General features: G+C 38.1%; 1 protein-coding gene across 9 annotated transcripts in view; it reads right to left on the bottom strand.

Moving 5' to 3' along the window:
* The window catches only part of TRIO (trio Rho guanine nucleotide exchange factor), a 539,234-nt gene that overhangs the window by 228,560 nt on the left and 289,464 nt on the right, over positions 1 to 21,210 (bottom strand). For all 9 annotated transcript variants that reach the window (XM_056824283.1, XM_056824286.1, XM_056824285.1 and 6 more), the window contains one exon: positions 7,986 to 8,108. In XM_056824283.1, the coding sequence (XP_056680261.1) occupies positions 7,986 to 8,108 (123 nt within the window). The remainder of the gene's footprint in view (positions 1 to 7,985; positions 8,109 to 21,210) is intronic.

Here is a 21,210-nt window from a genome sequence, read left to right on the forward strand (position 1 = left end):
AGATTCGCAGTGGGCAGACCCAGAGCAGGCTATTGCAGGACTCTAGGTGTGAGGTGATGAGGACAATGTCAGTAGAGAAAAGGAGGTGTATGCACGAGATGTTTTTGGCAACAGATTGGATAGGCAGGGCAAGATTGAAATCAAGGAGTTAAACATGACACTTAGGTTGTGAGTCTGAGGGGCTCACAGGATAATGTTGTTCTCTACAGTAATAGGGAAGGTAAGAGATAGGGAAGGTTTAGGGGAAAGATAATGAGTTTGGTTTCAGACATATTGAGTTCACGATGTCAATTGGACAGTGAATTTGATGACTGAAAAGCAGTTGGAGATTCAAGATTGGAGGTCAGCAGAGAAGTTAGGGAAGGATAAGGAGACATTAGAATTGTCAGCATGGAGATAGGAACTGAATCCATGGGGGTTTTGGGGATTATCAAGTAAAGAAAGTTCAAAGAACTGTGGGATATCTCTGGTTAGAGGGCACGATATAGGGAAAGATATAGCAAAGGAACCTGAAGAGTGGTCAGATAGGTAGAGAGGAGTGTATTAGAGAGAAGAGAATATCAAGGAGGAGAGGGTGATAACCAGTATCAATAGACTAAAAAGAAGTAGAGGAGAATAAAAACTGAAAAAAACAAAACAAAACATTGGAATTGGCACTGACAACTATGGAGACAGCATTTCAATGTAATGAAGTAGTTGGAGGCCTCATTGTAAAGGGATTAAGAAGAGAAGAAGAAAAATAGAAGACCAATTAATTGCAGGTCTACTTTGTAATGTAGATGGTCTTCAAGAAGTTTAGCCAAAAAGGGCAGAAGAAATAAAGAATGATCATTAGAAGGCATAGAAGAATCAAGTGAAATTTTTCAGGATAGGGGAACATGAGTATGTTTACAGGCAGTAGAGAATGGGCTAGTAGATAAGGAGATACAGAAAATAAATGATAGAGTGGGGATGGCATGGGGGCAGTCTCTTGAAGGATATGGGATGGAATGAGATCACTTGTATAGGGAGAAGGGTTAGCTTTGATAAGAAGTAAAGTCTCTCATCATGTGAGAGAGGAGTGAAGGAGATCGTGGAAGAAGACATATCAGTGATATGAGGAAGATGGGAGGAGAGGGACCTTCTGGCGAATGGCCTCAATTTTCTCTGTAATAGGCAAAGTTCTCAAATAAGAAGTAGAGGGAGGAGGAGCCATGGTAGATTTGAGGAGGGGTGACAAGGTTTGGCAGAGTTGCTATGAAGAAAGGGGCAGTGAGCTCCTCAGAAAGGTATAAAAGGACTGCCAAGCAACAAAGAGGGTCCAGTTGAGGCTGTATAATATAAATCTGTATTGGATCCGATCAGAATATTTGTAGGACTTTCTCCATCTTTGTTCAATAATACATATGTAGGATCAAACAAGGTGGCATATGGTCAGAGCAATCCAAGGCTGAGGCTTGGCAGAGTGCAATCAGTGAAATGATAAACGGGGAAGGGACACTAGAGAAATAGACAGAGTTGAGTGGAACTAGAGAAGTAGGCTGCTTCCCAGCAGGTTCAATTCAAGTCTCCTAAGCAAAAATATAAACTGGAGCCTGGTTTTCTAAAGTACTTTCCAAAACCACAATCCTGTTAATCCAAACCAGAAAAATCTCATTTTAAAGGTATGTTTGCCCTGCAACAGGCTTTCTAATAAAATTTTTCACCAGACTCAAAAAGTCTTGCACTTGGGTACAAAAAAATCATCTTTGCAAATATGGGATGGGTGAGGCGTAGACATAGTTCTGGTATGGGATTTTAAGTGTTACAAGTCGGTAGTGTGATGCTGCGGCCAAATAAAGCTTATGAGACTTTGAGTTGAATGAAGAAGGAGATAGTGTACTGGAAGAGTGAAGTAATAGTCCCATTGGCCTCTGCCCTCATCAGACCTCATCTGGAGTACTATGTTTGGGACTGGCCACCATATTTAGAAAGGATATAGACAGATTGGCCAGTTTCTAGAGAAGAGCAATAAGTTTTGTTGCTTGGAGGAATTGGGCAGGCATATTTACCTTGGAGAAAAGGAAACTTGGAGAGGAACATGAGAACAAACTTTTAAGTATCTGAAGGACTCGTGTGGAAGAGGGAAAAGACTTGTTCCATTGAGCCCCAGGAGCATTGGGTGGAAGTGGTAAGGAGGCCAACTTATATTTAGGATCAGAAAAAGCTTCTTTGCAATAAGAGCTGTAAAAAAGTAGGATGGGCAGCTTAGAATGGTGGTGAGTTCCCCATTCTTGGGGCTCTTAAAATTGAGGAATGAATGACTGTCAGGTATCATACAGTGGGAAATCTTTTGGTGTGCAGGGTAGATCTGATGGCCACTGTGGTGCCTTCCATTTCTAAAAAAGTATGATTCTGCCTCCTTGATCACTAACAGATTCTCTTGTACGTACATTAGAAATACCCCTAGAGTGAGGCTATGCTTAGCAATAAATAAAGTCCCCAAACAGACATTAAAATCTATGACATGAGCACATGTCCACTTCAATTTGTTTTGACAGAAAGTAAGCAAGGAGAGGAAGGGGGTGGGGTGCTGGCTGAGGTCATTTATCTTAGTGGGCATCATTTTTCCTATGATGAAGAAAGAATAATGTTAGTTTGTTGTTTGTCAAAGACACAGGGATCTTTCGGTGAATGAACAGTACTATAAATACCCAGCATTATTCTGCCCTGCTCCTGAGGACACTGTCTGTCTAGACAACATCTATATACCACATCTTAATAAAACCAGGGCTCCTAGTTGAGTTGTCTGAGCACCATGAGGTCATCAAGATGGAAATATTGCCCCAAATGCAATCATTATGAAACAAAGGATGATCAGATAGAGAAGTTCATCACATTGTCAGAGAACATTATAATTGGAAGGGACAGTCAGGAACCCTCAGTTTGTAAATGAAGGTGCTGAGACTCAAATAACATGCACAAGGTCAGGCAGGTAATAAGAGGCAGAGGAAGGATCTTAGTGCAAGTCTTACTGATTCCAAGTTTTTCTACTACATCATACTCCTAACACCTATCTTAGCCTTTCTTTAATGACTGGTCCTCAGCTGTGAACCCAAAAGTAGAGACTTCAAAGATCTTCCAAAAGAGAAGAAGCTGAAAAGGCTTTTCTTTTTCTCTTCAGAGAGTTGATATACCTTTGCCTAGATTGAACCCCAAGCTGAAATGTTTCCCCTCTTCAACGTCACCTCTCAGAATGTCTTTGTTCAGTCATTTCATTTGTGTACCAACTCTGTGACTCTATTGGGGGTTTTCTTGGCAGAGATACAGGTTTGCCATTTCCGTCTCCAGCTCATTTGATGAAGAAACAGAAGGAAAGGGTTAAGGGACTTGCTAGGAAGTGTCTAAGGCCAGATGAGAACTCAGGTCTTCCTGACTTTAGCCCAGCATGCTATCCACTGTAACTAGCCATTTTCAAAGCTCAACTGGAATATTACCTCTTACATGAAGCTCTTTCCTAGTCCCACTACCCCAGACCAGCCGTTAGTGCTTCTCCTTGATGAAAATTCCTTGCACTTTCTTGGCACATATTTTGCATCTATTTATATGAATACATATTGTTTTTGTTTTGTAACCTCAGCACCTGGTGCATAGGTACTTGAAATCTGCTTGTACATGGGTACTACATTTTGGGAATCCAGGGACTTCTGACAATGGTCCTCCTTTACCATGCCTTGTAATGGTCTTAGGTAAGGAACTTTCCTGTGAGTGATAACTTAACCACAAAATATAATAATCTCCTGCACACTTATGAGGTGTCACACCTTTGCTCAAAAAATAAGTGTGTAATAGGCAGCATCTGTTACTATTACATACTATTATATCTGCTTTAAATGTGAAAAGTTGTATAGCGCCCCCCTGGAGCCCACAGGTGTTCCCGGTTCTAGAGGGCTGTCAGGACTGATGGGTTCCCTGCGGTCCAGGAAGGTCAGGGAGGCACGTCCCCAGAAGGCTGCTCAACACATGAGGGATGTCTTCAGTCCCAGCAATCTATGTTGAGGCATGCCGAAGGAGGGCTATTTGAATCAGGGCTGAGCCACTGATGTGGAGACCTCCAGGTATGAAAATCATGCTTCTAGGCAATGAAATCACGTGCTGACAGGGTGAGGAGATGACAAGGCTCAGAATGATTTTGCAGAGTAGAATTAAAACTTGGCCAGTTGGCAGGACCAAGCTTTGCCTCAACAAGAGCTTGTGATAGGCGCTAACCCTTTCATTCCTAGTCCCAAGTCTTGGGCCTTTATCATAAGAGCTTTTCCAGTTATTTTTTATGGGGTTCTAAATCAAGATATCTGGGTCAGTAAACTCAGCTGCAGAGAACATAAGGAAGAAAAGACCCCAGGCCACAGCCTATACAAAACAATTCCCTTTGCATGAAGAAGGGGATGGGATGGGAGAGGAAGAAGTGTTCTGCAGTTACAGATGGTGCCCCAGATCTAATCAACAAATTATACATGAACAAAAATAATAAAAAAAAATATGGATGAACTGCAGAGAAACACAGGGCAAAAAGCCCTCCACACCTTTGCTGTTTGAGTGTGAATACCTCTGCAAAACTATCACCAAAAAAGTTGTACAACAGAGTATGCTCACTTTTGCATAAAAGTCCAAGAATGTGCTATTATCTTCAACCAAAGATTAGTGCCTTCCGTAGGAGATATCACTAGTTTATCTAGTTTGTACACAGTGGTTTGCAGATTGTTTTCCCCATTTTGCTCCCAGTTCAAATCTGGCCTCAGAAACTTACCAGTTATATGACCAAAAGTCACATGCCTCTTTTTGCCTCAGTTTCCTCATATTAAAAGTGAGGATAACAATAGCTTCTAAGAATAAACCTCATAGGGTTGTTGTGAGGATCAAATGAGATGATGGTTATAAAGTGCTTTGCATAGTGCTTAGCACATCACAGGCACTATTTCTTTTTATTTATTTCTTTTTAATTTATTTTTTGCTTTAATATATTTATTTTATTTTAATATTTTTCCACAGTTACACAATTCATGTTCCCTCCCTCCCTCTTTGCAAGCACTATTTAAATGCTTATACCACTGTGAGCTCTTTGAGACCAGAACTATCTTTTGGCTCTCTTTGTACTCCTGGTGGTTGGCACACAGTAGGTGCTTAACAAACATCTGCTGTCTGATTTTAATGTCTGGATCTGATATGTTGAGAGTTTGTACTAATTTATGACCTATTTTATTTCTGACTTCCTAGATGAGCATGTCCCCAGGAGGGTGGAGGTGAGGAGGAAAATGATGGAGAGTTGTGGCAGGACACAAGGATGTCTCTGAGTCTCCATACTACAGAGTGTAAAAAACTGTAAATAACTGAAGCCTGGAATGCATGGTCCAGCTCCAGGAAGCCTCAGGCCTGTAGGTCTAGAATAAGATGTCCTGAGAGCAATGAAGTGGACTCTAAGTTGTCCTGGGGGTTCTTAGTCACTGTGTAAAGATTCGGGGGTGGGGGGGTTTGGATCCCCACTAACCCTTTCTTTACATGTTTTCCAAAGTAGTTCAAAATATCAGGGGACAGTGTAAGAGTACTCCTCCAGCTGTCTCTCAGTGCTGACCCAGTCAGGTTGCAGAAGAACCCAGGAGGCCAGCTGACTAAAGCCCATTTCCCCACTGTTGGGGACTATTTACATCTAAGCCCCCCCCGACCTCTGAGCCATGTGTGGGTGCTGCCCCGTGATCAGCTGGCATCGCCTTATGAATGCTCTGGTCACAGGACCTCCTATCAGTAGGCATCCACTCACTATGAAGCCTCTGGCTCCTAACAGACTACTGGCCCAGGCTCTTATCTCTTTCTGCCACAGATGGAATCAGCCTACCCAATGGAGTATTGGAGGTTTCTGCATTTCCCCCCATGAGTTCTTCTGCCCTTAGGGGAGAGAGTAGAGTGGAGGGGAAAGAGGACTAGACTTAAAATTTGGAGAAATTTCAGTTCAGACCCTATCTTTGATTCTTATTAAATGTGAAACCACAGGCAAGTCATGTAACTTTTGTGAAGCTCAGTTTCATTACCTAAAAAATGAGGAAGTCAATAATACTCCCTGAACAGTTCCTTATAGTTGTAAGATAGCAAAGTGAGATAATTTTCATAAAGCACTGAGCCCGGAGGCAAGAGGAGTTCAACTCTAATCTCAGACACCCCCAACCTATGTAACCTTGGGCATATAACTGCCATGCTATTTGCTTCTGTTTCCTCAAATATAAAATTGGGAAAATAAATGCTCTACCTTCTAGGGTCAATGTGAGAATCAAGAGATGATGTTCTTAGCACAGTGTTTGGTACAGAGTAGGGATATGATAAATGCTTATTCCTTTCCCTTCCTGCCTCCTCCTTTCCTTCCTCCCTTGCTCCTTCCTTCTTCTGACATATTATTATTATTATTATTATTATTATAGCTAGATTATAAGTTACCTGAGGGCATAGGATATCTTTCTTGTCTCATACACCATCTACCATAATGTTGCATGCATATAGTGCTTTCTCAGTGGTTCCCTAGGGCAGTAAGATGTAGGAAAATGCTACAGGAAACCTGTATGGTTATGCTGGATGAGCATTAACATTTCACACTAATTCATTAAACTCTCTTTGGGTCATGAAACTCATGGTTACACATGAAGTAGTTCTTTCCTTGGGGAAGGAAGCTAAATGTTTAAAGGAGATGGTTCCTAACTCCCTATGGTATGAAAAGGATATTTCTTTTGTAAATTAAAGAATACTCTCTGAACATTTGGCACTCTCCTAATAGCAGCTTTGCTTCTGCCATCTTGGGCCTCATTATTTTGGAAACCACAGACTGAATAATTTTATATGCTAGTTTCCTGTGTCCTGAAGAACTCTGACTTAGGCTGTATAAAGACACTGGCTACTTATTTGTGTTCCACATATTCCTGTCTTCCATAATTTTCTACTATTTGTTTTCTCTTTGGAGAATGGGGTCAAATTTGTGATTTCATTGGTGTAACTCACTCCTGTTAAGGAAACTACCTTTATTAATGAGATCTGCAACTGATTGATCTATAATTTATTTATTTGTTTATTTTTTTAAATCTTTACCTTTTGTTTTGGAATCAATACTAAGTATTGGTTTCAAGGTAGAAGAGTGGTAAGTGGTAGACAACTGGGGTTAAGTGACTTATCCAGAGTCGCACAGCTAGGAAGTATCTGAGGTCAGATTTGAATGTAGGACCTCCTGTCTCTAAACCTAGTTCTCAATCCACTGAGCAATTTAACTGCCCTTGACCTGTAATTTAGTTGCCCTGGAACTATATGTTCTAAAAGATTCTTTTACAATTCTACTTTTCTTTAATCTGCAAAATATATTTTGGTAAATTACTTAATATAAAGGGTGAGAATTCTGGTGGACTGTCCTGTGATCAGACTGATGTAGCTTAAGAGTAATAATTGGCAAACATTTTAAGAACAATTACCTTCCTGTGGCTTCTTCCTTAATCATGTCAATAGGGGTAAGTTTCCCAACTCAAACAACACAGGCATCACAAACACCATAAAGGATGATGTTCATTTAAAAGATGAAGGAAAGCCATGAAGCTTTAACTAGAATGTGGCTCCCTGAAGTACACTGGATTGAATCATACCAGTGGCAAGAAGCAGACCACCAAAAACACTCAGTTGATGCTTCACTCTTTCAAATATTATGCTTTGCATAAGAGCTAATAAACGAATCTATTTCCTGACTGAGGGAGTATCTGAGAGCAGGAATTGTTTCATTCTTTGTAGCCTCAGACCTTAGTCCCTTAATATATGTTCATTGACTGAAAATGAAAGGAAATTCTCACAGAAATCATCTTCCAAAGCATATTGGTAAGACTTCAGATGAGTATTGAGCAACACCTTAATCTGAAATGACAGATAATGTTACAATAATAATTTACAAAAGAAAAACAAAAAGGGCCACTGATAGAAGCAGAAACAGAAGTAGAAAGTCAGTTACCTACCTGTGCCACCTCTTCAAAATCTTCGTGACGTTTCTGTAGTGCTCTGGCCCTGTGGAGAGATTTGCCCACGCCGGTATGCTTGCTCAGAAATGCTTCTCCGTGGTTCTCAATCCAGTCCAATACCTGGGATGGAATATAAGTATGTCACTACAAAAATATCAGCTTTCCTTAATGCTTTAATGTTGGTCTGTGAAGATTAAATTCTGCCAAAGGAAAAAAAAACTGGGATAAAAAAAACAAACTACAAATGGAAATTTAAGAGTGGTGATAAGATTCTGGTGTACAACAGGCTCTATAGTGAAATCTTAAATCAGCTTTTCTATTATAGTACTTTAATCAGATCTTACAATAAATGTCACACTAAAAGCAGAAATATAACTGTTTAGCTCTTACATATGTTACAAAGCTGAGAAAATCCAGTTAGTTTTGTAATTCTTAAAATAAATCATAACTATAAAGTCAAAATTAACACTCAACTTATACATTAAATAGGTAATTTTTGACCCACTCATAGAAGATACGAGTTTATTAACTAGCCTACAAGAAAACAGAAATAAACCAGAAAGATGGTTTAGATCCTCCTTCCTAAATGACTAACAATTTTGTTCCATAGAAGGTTTTAAGCCACGATTCCATAATTGAATTGCTTAAAAGTTTTCTCTTTAAAAACCACTGTAACAAATGAAATTAGTAAAAACAAAATACTTAAGCTATTTAATTATGAAAGGTCATTCTCACTTATGATCACAATACAATGAATAGTTTGCTGGGTCTCTTTCACCTAAGAAATCATGGATGATTGATTATACCCCAAACAATATTTTTATTATAGTAATTGTGTACATTGTCAGAATCCTTTTCTTCCAGAAGGTGGTATGGATGGAGTAAGAGCATATAATAGTTATATAAATCACTAGATAAAAATGAACTGTTTTATTTAAGTAGTTAAATAAAAATTTTAACAAAATTATCAATGTTTGAAAAGCACAACATAATACATCTTGATCATCTTTTGTACTACAATAAAATTATGAGTCGATAGAAGTCATGGAAAACTGGATTTAGAATTGTAACATTTGTAACTATTAGCAAAAATCCAAATGATTTTGTACCCAAATTTTTAAAAGCCATAACTACAGAGCTAAGACCATAAGTTTGAGATGGATAGAGTTAGTAGCATCAGGACAGATGATCTCCTCCTTTGTTAGGTGAAAAACAGAAATCTCTATGCTTTATACTGCTGGGAAAATTGAATGACATTTAGACCTCTGGAGAGATAAAAAGAGAAAGCAGCTGACAGAGGCTATCTCAATTATACATAGTTAGCTTGCTCTTCATAACATTATGAACTTACGCCACACAAAACAGTCAGTATAATTAACTATCATGAATCCATGGGACTTCAGACATCAGGTAATTTCTACACATTTAGTCTTTCTCTAAGTAGATATTTGTGAGGCTTTAGAATTCTCTGATGGAGGCTGGAAGGTAGCCCAGTGGATGGAGTACTGGACCTGGAGTCAGCTCCCTGGGTTTAGCTGCGAGCCTCAATTCCTTATCTGTAAAATGAGCTTGAGAAGCAAATGGCAAACTACTCCATGATCTCCCAGGAAAATCCTAAAAGGGGTCACAGACAGACATGACCAGAAAATGACTGAACAAGAATTTTCTGATACTGTTGTCAATATATCTAATTTGAAGCAAAGAAACTGAGAAGAGGCTGAGGTCTAAAGCCCCAATATTTATATTCTGATTTCCAGGTTGTTCCTTTAAGGATTTTTTGCCTTGGGCCTATTTATACTTTCTGTGGATAAAATAAACCTATGGGGATATGAGTATTCTGCCTTATAACTGAAGCTGGCACTCAACTTCTTTCTATCAACAACAATCATTATTTCAGGTACCTGGGGTCAGAAAATAATTTTATAAACATTCCTATCTTTTCACCATGCCGTGCTGGATTTTTCTTTGTGTTACCTTTTTCTTTTTTTTTTTAATATAATTTTTATCTTAAATATTTTTTCCATGGTAACATGATTCATGTTGTCTCCCTCCCCCCTCTTGGAGCTGACAGCAGTTCCACTGGGTTATACATATCTTACTTTGTGATGTTTCTTGAATCCATCTTTTACTTTCCATTCTCTCTATTCCTACCTTAGGAGAAATCCTCTCCACTTCAAATCTGGACCCCTGCCACAGCTTCCTAGCTGGCTACCTGCCCCTTACTGTTAGGATTCTGTTTCAAAAACATTGCCCTCCCTCATCATGCCACTTCCCTGTTCAAAAACCCTCAACGGAGCCTCAGTCCTGAACACAGAAAAGTAACTAGAAGCCACTGGCATTCAAAGCCCTCTCCAGTGGACTCCATTCAACCTGACCCCACAACATGAAGTCTCTGTGAGGTCAGGTCAGTCCACTCACTTGTTTCTCCCAGCTTGATTATCTCCTGATTCATTCTGCTAAATGCCTCCTATGTACCACACTGGACTCTGCCTTTCAGACTTTACTAATGTATTCTAGTGGCCTGGAATAACCTCTGCCTCCTGCCTACCTATCATAATCCCACCCATGTTTCAGGAAGACCCATCTCCATTTCCTAACACACTTGTTGCTTAGAGCATTCATTTTTAGTACTTAACTCTCTAGTCTGCTGAGGGCTGAGGACAATATCTTGAAGAAGAATTCCTGTATCTAAAAAGTAGGAGAAAGGACAGGAATCATTGAAAGACTAAGAGAAATAGCAGCTAGGGTTAGAAAAGGATTCAGGGGATTTACTCTAACACTAAAGCTATAGTTTTATTAATGAGGATGATGGGAAAAAACCCCAAAATGTTTAAATGTTTTAAACTTAAATTTAATTAATTCATGTATTTATTTAATGTATTTATTTTTAATTTTTAATTTTCTAAGAAAAAACAGTTAAGATAACATTGCAAATCAAAAAGTCATATCATGAATTCAAAACCAAATGAAAACTTTTGGGAATTTTTCACTGTTTCTGAACCATAAATACAGAGGCAGCTATGTGGCACACTGGATAGAGTACTGATCCTGGGATCACGAAGACCTGAGTTCAAATATGGCCTCACACGCTTACTCACTGGGTGGCCTTTAGCAAGTCACTTAGCTCCTCAATCCCTCAGTTTCTTTAACTATCAAATGAAGACAATAATAGTATCTACCTCCTAGATTTGTGGTAAGGATCAAATGAGATATTTGTAAAGTCTTCCACATGGTGCCAATAAAGTGGTAGATGCTTAATAAATGCCTGTTTCTTTCCCTCCCCATTTAACATTTCTCATCATTAATATAAGTGACTTGAACTATTATTTAGTCCTTAGTAGAAATGGACTAATCTAGCCACTGAAGACTGCTATGCAAATTATCTGATAGCCTATGAGCATATCACAACACAGGATGTGCTGTTTTGGTGTCAAGAAAGATTCTTGTTGAGCTACAATTAATCCCTGGCCATAGTAGAGGCTATTTTAAGTCTGAGGAAAATGATAAAAACTCTACTGGGGTGAGTCTGGTCTGGGTGATCACTGATTACACTTGCTCTGAGTCTCCCTCAAGAGACCAATTTACTTCCACAGAAGCAGCAAGGCATGACACCAGACTTGGGAGTCGGGAAGATCTAGGTTCAAGCCCCTCATTTGACATTTAGCATGAGACTACAAGCAAATTACTTAATTTCTCCAAGCTTCAGTTTGTTATAAAATAAAGATCTTCATCCTGGTACTACATATCTTACTGAATTTATTATGAGACTCAAATAAAATAATGTCTATCAAATGTTTTGCAAACTAATGCACTATTTATTATTAGTATTCCAGATACTGTACTGGCTAGTTCAGTCCTGTAACTTTCAATAACGTTTCCCTCTGAACCATCTAAATGAACCTCATTCCTTAGGAAGGCTCAGAACCAATTTCATCTCTCCTGAAGAACTCTGGACTGAGGTCAAATACAGGTCCCTCCTAGAGCTGCTCAGGTCCAGTCTCCTGGTCTGGTCCCCCCACTGCAAACCTGATCTCATCAGGGAATGGCCCACCCAGAGATTCTATGTGGTCTCCCGTCAGGTTGCTGCACCAATCTCCAGGCCAAGCCTGCTATGATACTGGAGGGAACTGACAGAATGCTGTATGATCCAATTCAACAAGTCTGCTGTCTTTCATATTTAAAACCCTATTATACATGGGAGTTGGATTTGGCTTTACGTTGCATCTTTCCTTATCTGAGTAAGTATCTTGAAGAGAACTATCTATTTAACTAAGTGGGTTCACAAAAATAAATATTTCCCTTTTAAATGCATATGGGTCCTTCCATCAAAGTTGATTGCTGAGTGGCTGCTCATTTACAGCTAAGCGTTTTTTCTAAAAGATTTAAGGGAACAGATGCCCTCAGCTGGTGCTGCTGTATTAGTCACCTGACTTCAAGGCACACATAACAAGCAGTTAAATTGTTTATATGACTGAAAATCCGTTGAGGACACATTAGGGAGCCTGGGCACCACCCACTCCTAAAGAAATGGCTCAATGACAACTTCAAGATCTCTTAACCTCCAAGTATGGATCCATTTAATGGAATGCTCCTCTGGGCATCAAGCCAATACCAGGAGGAAGAAAGCTATCAAATATTTTAAGCCTGAAAGGAATGTAAAGAGATGCATAAATAATAGCTATGCTACTTTTAAAATCTGACAGAAAGGCCACAGAGCCTATTTCATTCTTAGTTACAACACATTCTGTCTACCTTGCATTTATTATATATCCTTTGCTTTTCTAAAGTAGTGAAAAGGATGAAATCATTAGCAACATGGGTAGATAAGTGGCTCAATGGATAGTGTCCAGCTTGGAGTCAGGAAGATGTCACTTAACCGCTATTTTGCCTCAGTTTCCTCCTAGGTAAAATGGGGATAATAATAGTATCTATCTCTAAGGATCGTTGTAAGGATCAAATGAGATAATATTTGTAAAGCCCAATGTCTGGCACATTGTAGGCACTACATACAGTAAATTTACCTTTTTATTATTATCAGAAGCAAACTAAAACATAGGTAGATGATGATTCCCAGAACATATTTTACAGAAGGCCAAAAGTTTGAAAATGAGAATGGGAAAATAACAAATCAAGAAGAGTCAGAAGATGAATATTTTTAAATGACAGAATTTCTTTTCTAATTATTATAAAGTTTCAGTGATAACGAATTATAAAAAGTCAGCTATCAACAGTTTCTCAGCTCCTAGTCCTTTAACTGATATATTCTTCGTCTCTGGCCCCCATAAAAAGAAATGCTAGTAAATTTCTGACAATGATGAGGAATTCAATCAAGCAGCTAATAGTTAAGATTTCTGACAAAGACAAAGAAAATTCAATCCACCAACAAGGGCCTACTATGTTCCAGGAACTGCAAAAAGAAATAGTCAGTGCTAGCAAATTTCTAACATGAGAAGAGGGATTCAATCAAGTATCCAACAATTCTATTTCTCATAAAGACAAAGGATATTCAGTCTATCAACAAGGGCCTACTATGTGCCAGGTGACAAATACAGTTTTTTTAAAAGAGCACTGAAATGCCATAACACTGTTCTAAAATAATTAAAGACAGTCATGCAATCAAAGATGATATTCAATACGAAGGTTTCCCTGGGGATGCTCAGTGTTTGGCAGTTTGTAGTATACTTCCCAGCTTTCCAAAGAATTCTTCATCAACAGTTGTAATTTAAATCTGTCCAAATAACATTTTAAAGAAATGCTTGTTAAATTTTTCAAGCCAAAACATTTGCAGAACAAGGGGTTTCATTCATCAAAGCCCAGGGCTCGGCTGGCTAACCACAGGCATTTCCCAATCTAACTCTTTACCCCAAGGCAACCAAACTGGAGCCAGAAGCGCGGCTGCCTCTCTGGACTCCTGGTGACCCTCCTAACAAAAGGACTCACATCTCAGCCACTGCTCTCCTCCTGGGCTTGGAGAAGCCGGCAAAGGCCTGATCCCTTTCACCAGGGGCAGAAGCGCAGGAGGGCGGGGAAGCAGCCTCTGCTCTTCCAGGGACAGGAGGGCCAGAGTTGCCTCCCTTTCCTGTGCAGAAAAGTAGAAAGGAGCAGGATGTGATGCAGGCCTGGACTGCTCTGTGTTTTAGTGCCCTCTAATGGACAGATAGGGGTGCTCCACAGTGCCTGGCTGTCAGGGCAGCTGCTGTGGCCAGGGGAAAAGGCCTGGCCTGCCACCCCCCAGGGTGCATAGAATCAAAGCACAGAATCTTGGATCTGAGGCTTCAAGTGACCTTGGAGGTCTGCTAGCCCAACCCATTCCTTCATTGTTGTCTCCCAAGGGGACTGACTTGGAATTTGAATCCAGATCCTCTGACTCCAAACCAAAAAGTCTTTCCACTTTCTTACTGGAATAACTGGGGTTTTTCAGCCCACTGACTGAGAAGTATTAAAAGCTTACCCTGTCTCACCAGAAATCTAAAACAATGAATTTCCCCTTTAATTGCCCTTCAATATCCAAAAATTTTACTTTAACTGTTTTGGATGGAGGTTACCCCAACCCCCAATTTCTAACATAATATAACTTTTTCTTGATGATAGCAAGATCAACATCAGTTATGTCCACCACAAATAGCTTATGGTATTAAAAATTATTTTGTCTACTTAAGGTTTTTTCTTTCTTTCTGGCTATACTTTATGTCCAGAAAATGTTATTCCTTATTGTTATCTATTTCTTTGGCTTGCCATATTATGATTCTAAACTCCCTCCCCCATGTATATTTCTTCTTCTTTTTGGGGGGGAGGGTGCGTGTGTGTGCTCATAATCTATGATGGATTGAAGAAACCAAGCAGGTTAGAATTGTATCAAAAAGAAAAATATTATGTTCTAAGTGAAGACAGGACGGGATTTGTTCATGAATCCTTTAAAATCAACATTATTGGGGCAGTTAGGCAGCACAGGCTTGGAGGTGGGAGGACCTGGGTTCAAATATGATCTCAGACACTTAATGACCCTGGGCAAATCACTTAATCCCAATTGCCTAGCTTGCTGCTCCATCTCTATCTTAGAATACATACAAAGAAGGGTTAAAAAAAAAAAAGAAATCTATATTGTTTACTTCACAGGTTTTGTTTGCTAATTAATTCAACAAATGTTTATTAAGTAACTGCTGTGTACAAGAGATACATAAAATAAATGTAAAATAAAAATTTCAGTATTCTTTTATTTTTAGGGAATAATTAATGAAACATAATTAACTCTTCCCTGGAGAATTTACAGAAGGAGGAATAATGATGATGATAATGATAAAATAATGATGATGATGATGATGATGATTGCTAGCATTTATATACTGCTTTAAGGTTTACAAAGTCTTTTTTTTTTTAAAAACACGTTAACTTATTTGATCCTCACAACAACCTTATTAGGAAGGTACTATTATTATCCACGTTTTATATCAGATGAAGACAGAGGTCAAATGAATCCCCAGAGTCAAAGGCCTAATAGTTTCTGAAACAAGATTCAAACTTAGAACTTCCTTCCATTTTCTACCTATTATGCCAATTAGCTACCTTGTCATGATGAAGGCATATATGAATTTTGATGCATTAGTTGGGGCAGTGTTAACACTAATAAGATCAGAAATATATTCAGATATGGAAGTAGCATGCCAAAATATAAAATACTCTAAGTGATGTGTTGTTAAATGGACAATGTAAAGTATGAATAAAACAGAGTTCTAAATAGACACTTATGATTTTGAAAACAATAATATTAAATGAAATGTTTTAAACATCTTTGACACTGAATTTGATTTGTTTCTTTTTATAAAACAAATCTTTTTCCTGTTGCAAAATAATGACTTCCTCTGTGCTCCACCCTGAATTCACCATAAAGCCAAAATTAACATATTTTCATTTATTTTGGTTACTTCCTTGTTCAAACCCAGTTGGTTCTGATAATTTAAATCATTAGTAATTCCAGTGTTGAAATATATGTGCTGGACTCTTTTAATTTAAACCCCCCCCCAATAAAATGTTTTGGTTTTTTTTTTTGAGAATCCCATTAAACTCCTTTGGGGAAAAACATTTAGAATGCAAGATTTTTAAACTTATTAAATCAAAACTAACTTGGATTATGTAAAATGAGATCAAGCAATTTGGCAATATCATTTTGCTAAATATAAGTTGGTGAACATTTTATTCTGAAAATGTCATTTCCCAGTGCTTGGCTCTGGATAAAGATCAGTATTGTGCCATTATGAATTCAGAAAAAAATGAAAATAACAAAGTGAATGTAATTGTTTCTCACAGTTGGCATATAAAAATTTTATGCTACAATACAGTGACCCAACATTCTGAAAGCAACTTTATGATTAAAACTGCACTCAGATTTTTGGGACACCCTTCAATATAGCCAGTATATATTCTTTTTCTCAGCATTTATTTTCTGATATACAAGGGAGTACTTTATTTCAAAAGAAGTAGCCCATTTAGTCATGCTCTTCCATTTGAAGTTGAGGCTGAGCTAAGCAAAACCACATCATCCATCTCCTCATGGTCCCTAATAAATTGGACACAGAAGGAAAAAAAATTAGCTGCCTAGAATAGAGGACTGGGGCCCTAGATTACTGATGAGCTTCTTTCCCACAAAGAGCCTGGGAACTTTGCCAGAGCAATTATACCAACAGCTCTCTCCTTTCTCCCTTTCCATCTCCTTCTCTAGGTATCTATCCCTAACCTTAATCCATTTTTTCCAGTACTACAAAGACAGACATGTCTAACTGGTTTTATGCCCTATGTTTAAGTTCTACTACCTGTGTGATTCATCATTGGTTTCCCTGGACCCAAATTCCATAATGTATAAAATGACAGGGTTTGAACACATGGCTTGAGCTCCTTTCCAATATTAGATCTAGGATCCTGTGACCTATAACCCTTCTGCTGCCATCTTGGTAAATACTACATAAATCTCAATTCTCTTTTGTAGGGAACACAAATTGTTATTTAATGTCCCTTAAATGACTTAGATTTTATAGCGTTTCCATGACATCTACAAAAATGGTATTGTAGGAAATGACCTGGATTGAGAATAAAGGGATATATCACAGCTCTGCCATTTGTCGTCAAGATGGCGTTGGAAGATTAATTTAATCTTCTGGGACTTAGTTTCCCCCCTATCAAATGAAGGTGTTGATTTTGGACAACATTGGTAGTTCTTTACCTAAAATTGCCACAGATGATTTCGGGGTCTTATGTAAAATGGTACTATCTATATATGCTGATTTAGAGGGCTTTGAGGCTATGAAATATTTTGGGGATATTGGATCATGGAAATTTTAGAGACAAATAGATAAAATCAGTTAACTTCAAGACAGTATAGCAATAGTAAACTTCTTTAAATATACAAAATTTCACATTTAATATTTAAAAATATTTGGATAATTTTTTGGGGAAATATTATTAGCATTCATATTTCCTTATGGAAGCCTTAATCATAGCACTTGAAACATAATTCAGGAAGCAATGCACTAATTGATTGCTGATGTCCTTTCCAGCTAAAAATATTTATAAGTTAATGAGATATATCTTATAATTAAGAAATATAATTGCAGACACCAAGTCTAACCATGTATGACTGCTTCCTATACTTAATTTAAGCTTGCTCAGTTGTGTAAATAAAGTGGCCTTCTCAAGCTCAATGTTTCACTGTTATCACCTGTCTTGACATTCAAGGCTTTTCATTTCTTATTTTAAAATTAGAATTCAACATATTTCAAAAAAAAACAGTCATCTAACCTATGAAGGAGCTTAATTGGAATTAGGCACCATCAAAGACAAAAAACCTAATACTTAGTGGGGCAAGAGGTATAGGGAAATTCATTCAACAGAAAAGAAGAAGGAAAGTTTTACAGAACAGTCACCCAAAGCAAGAGTCTGAGACAGGACAGAAATATCCTATATTCCAAATATTACTTTTCATAGTGTGAAGGGTTAAATTTTGGGGGTAGGAGTTTGAACAAAAGCCAGTGTGCAGTTTATTAAACACAAAATACTTAGTTTATTATTAGGAAATATGCATAGGAAATAGGAAGGAGGAAAGTGAAAGTAATCTTACAATAGCTTGTAACTGTGCCCCAGATCCCAATCCTAACTAAATTTCTCTAAAAAAACCTAAATCTATCTGCCTCAGAGGGCAATATTTTCTGCTAAGCCAAAGCCCTCGCCTATTCTCCTACTCTCCCTATCTAATAATATAACCACTATCTACCTTATCTACCCGGGTTATTAATCAATAAGGCTATTAAAGCCTTAATTCCATTCTCTGTCTCCAACCAGAGAGAGTGCTAGCAGCACAAACTCTCCCCAGGAGACCTAGAGACAAAAAGCCTTTTTTTAACTGTCTGCAACTATCTAACCACACTCAGCCACACCCTTCTAACTGTCCCCAACTGACAACCTGCACAGCAGGAAGTCTCTTACTAAGAAATCTTATTACTCTTTTGCCTCTTAAATAAAAAAAGGTGAAATTAATAAAAACTCTCTTAACAATAGTCAACAAAAAGCCTTTTAAGTGATAGGCGCTCTTTGCCACCATATTATTTTCTTAACCAAGAAAAGAAGTTACAAATAAGAAGGTAGCCTGGCAAATTCCACATCTATTTCCTACCTCTTCTACCTTGTAAATAAATAAATAAACAAATAAATAAATGAATGAATGAATTAGAGCATCAAAAACTTATGCAGATCAAAGGAGTTCAGTAAATAAATATTCTTTATTGTTATTAAAATGGTTCATATTCTACAGTCTTTCTAAAGAATTGCTAAATTGCTATTCTTAAGCCAAATAAAGTTTTCTTTCTTTTTTTTTAATCCTTACTTCTGTCTTAGAATCAATACTGTGTATTGGTTCAAAGGGATAAGAGCAGTAAGGGTTAAGCAATGGAGGTTAAGTGACTTGCCCAGGGTCACACAGTTACGAAGTGTCTAAGGCCAGATTTAAATTCAGAACTCTCCTATCTCCAGGCCTGGCTGTCTATCTACTGGGTCACCTGACTGCCCCCCATGTAGTTTTAAGGAAGTCAGTGTGGTACAGTAAAAAAGATATCAGTCAGGAGATCTTTATTTAAGTCCTAATTCTGCTTCTAACTATGTGACTGACTGCATGAAAGTTCCCATCATCAGGTTCCCAAACCATAGCCCACTCTAACACCTCTCCAAAGCAAAATAAGGTACTCTTAGAAGAAACAACTTATCCATATCAAGAGAAACAATCAGAATGTACATGGAGTAACTGGCAAGACCTGAACTGAATGGACATCTATCTAACTGAAGAATACTTCATCACCAATGAATACATACCCACCTAAATTCATCTTTAAAAGTAAGTTGGAAAAAAAAATTAATGAAAAACAAAAGAATTTGGGCAGAAACTGAGATTATGACCACAGGGAAGGCATAAGAGTCACTAAAATGTCAGTCTGAAACTTCATCGATGACTCAATGCTCCTTGGAGAACTGACCACCTGAGGCGTTTATGTGTAAGGTGGCATGGAGATGACTTCTGTAGACACAGGATATCAGCTAACAGAGGCAAAAGCACAACTGCCCAGTAAAGGAAACCCACCTCCTTTAGAGCTTTTTCTCACCTCACAACCTGCCTTCTTCTGAACCTACTGAGCCCTCCTATAGTCCTCTGAGTCTTCAAACCTCGCCTTTTGCAGATTACACTAAATAGTTCCCTTCATCCAAAGGCTCCATCATTCAAAATATCTTTTGGCAACACCTCCAATCCCATCCCACTCCAAATTATTTCCCTCTCAGAAAAGCAGTTCTTGGTCAGATGTTTGACATTTATCTGATGGGGGGAAAGCAGTTTATTGAAGCAATTCACACCAAAGGATTAATGATTGATCAATTATTAACTGATTGGCTTAACCTTCCCTGTATTTGCAATTTAAAAAGAAAAACTTGTTAAAAAAATGAATCTCAAATGAGTGGGATGTACCTGTGTAAATTTAACACCCCTACTTTCCCACACTCTCTCCCAACAGAATAATGGGTTGAGAAATCTGGCAATGAACCCTGGAAAGGCTGCCCAGCACTGGGCTGAGGAGGGTACCTTAAACAGGGTTTGTGAATTAAAATAAAAAGTTTGGCAAGTTTTAGATATAATTGGTTTCCTTTGTAATTCTATATGTTTTATGTATTTACTCTGGGAAAGGATGTGTAGTCTTCACTAAACTGCCAAAGAAGATCATAAGGAAAAAAAGGTTAGGAAGCCTTCCTCTTAGAGGATATCCAAAGAGATGATCAGGAATTCAGAAAGATGGTTTGGAGGGAGTTAAGTACAGGGAAAGGATGAATTCTTGGGCTTTGGACATTCATGGAACAAAGAAAATTATAAAATAGCCTCAGAACCCAAATGGCCCCTTCTTAAGAAGTTACAGTGTCATGGTGATATAAAGGGGGGTGCTAAGAATCTCATAGGTTCTACACTGTCTTAAAAACTATACATAAAGGCTTATACTATAAATGTGAGATTCTTGTCCAGGGACCAATGGGCACAAGTATGCCTGGAGGAACTGAATCATGAATCTTGAGATTCCATAAATAGAATAGGAAAACAAAAGGAAGTAGTAGAGAAAAGGAGGAAGAGATCATAGGTTCTCTTGGGACAGGCAAATAAATGATATGGCAGAAATGGTTTTATAATGTGTCCAAAGGCAATAAGAAACATTATTTCATGAAACATTTGGCTTATTGGGTGAATTCACCGGATCCCATTGTTTAATTATCATATCACTACAAATTAATTGCATTATGTACATGTATGAATATTCAGCCCTATTTTCTCTCTTGAGCACCATTCCCAAAGGCCAACTTCCCATTCTGTATTTCAAACTGGATGTCTGAAGGCATCTCCATCTCAAGATGTTTAAAAACAAAACTATTTTTTGTTCCTCAAAACCTACTCCTTTTCTGAATTTCCCTATTTCTGCTGATAGAACACCTTATTTCCAGTCACCAAGTTTTAACATCTCAGTGTCACTTCCTTAAATCCTCCCTTCCATTCATTCGATATACCTAAACACTACCAAATCTTGTCCTTTCTGCCTTGGCAACTTCTTGCTTGTTTGCCTCTTCTTTCTCTCTACACAGATGGCTACTACTCTAGTTTAGGCCTTCATCCTCTCTTATCTGGACTACTGAAAGAGCCTACTAATTAAGA

The sequence above is a fragment of the Monodelphis domestica genome, chromosome 3 (assembly GCF_027887165.1).
Source record: "Monodelphis domestica isolate mMonDom1 chromosome 3, mMonDom1.pri, whole genome shotgun sequence".
Classification (NCBI taxonomy): domain Eukaryota; kingdom Metazoa; phylum Chordata; class Mammalia; order Didelphimorphia; family Didelphidae; genus Monodelphis; species Monodelphis domestica.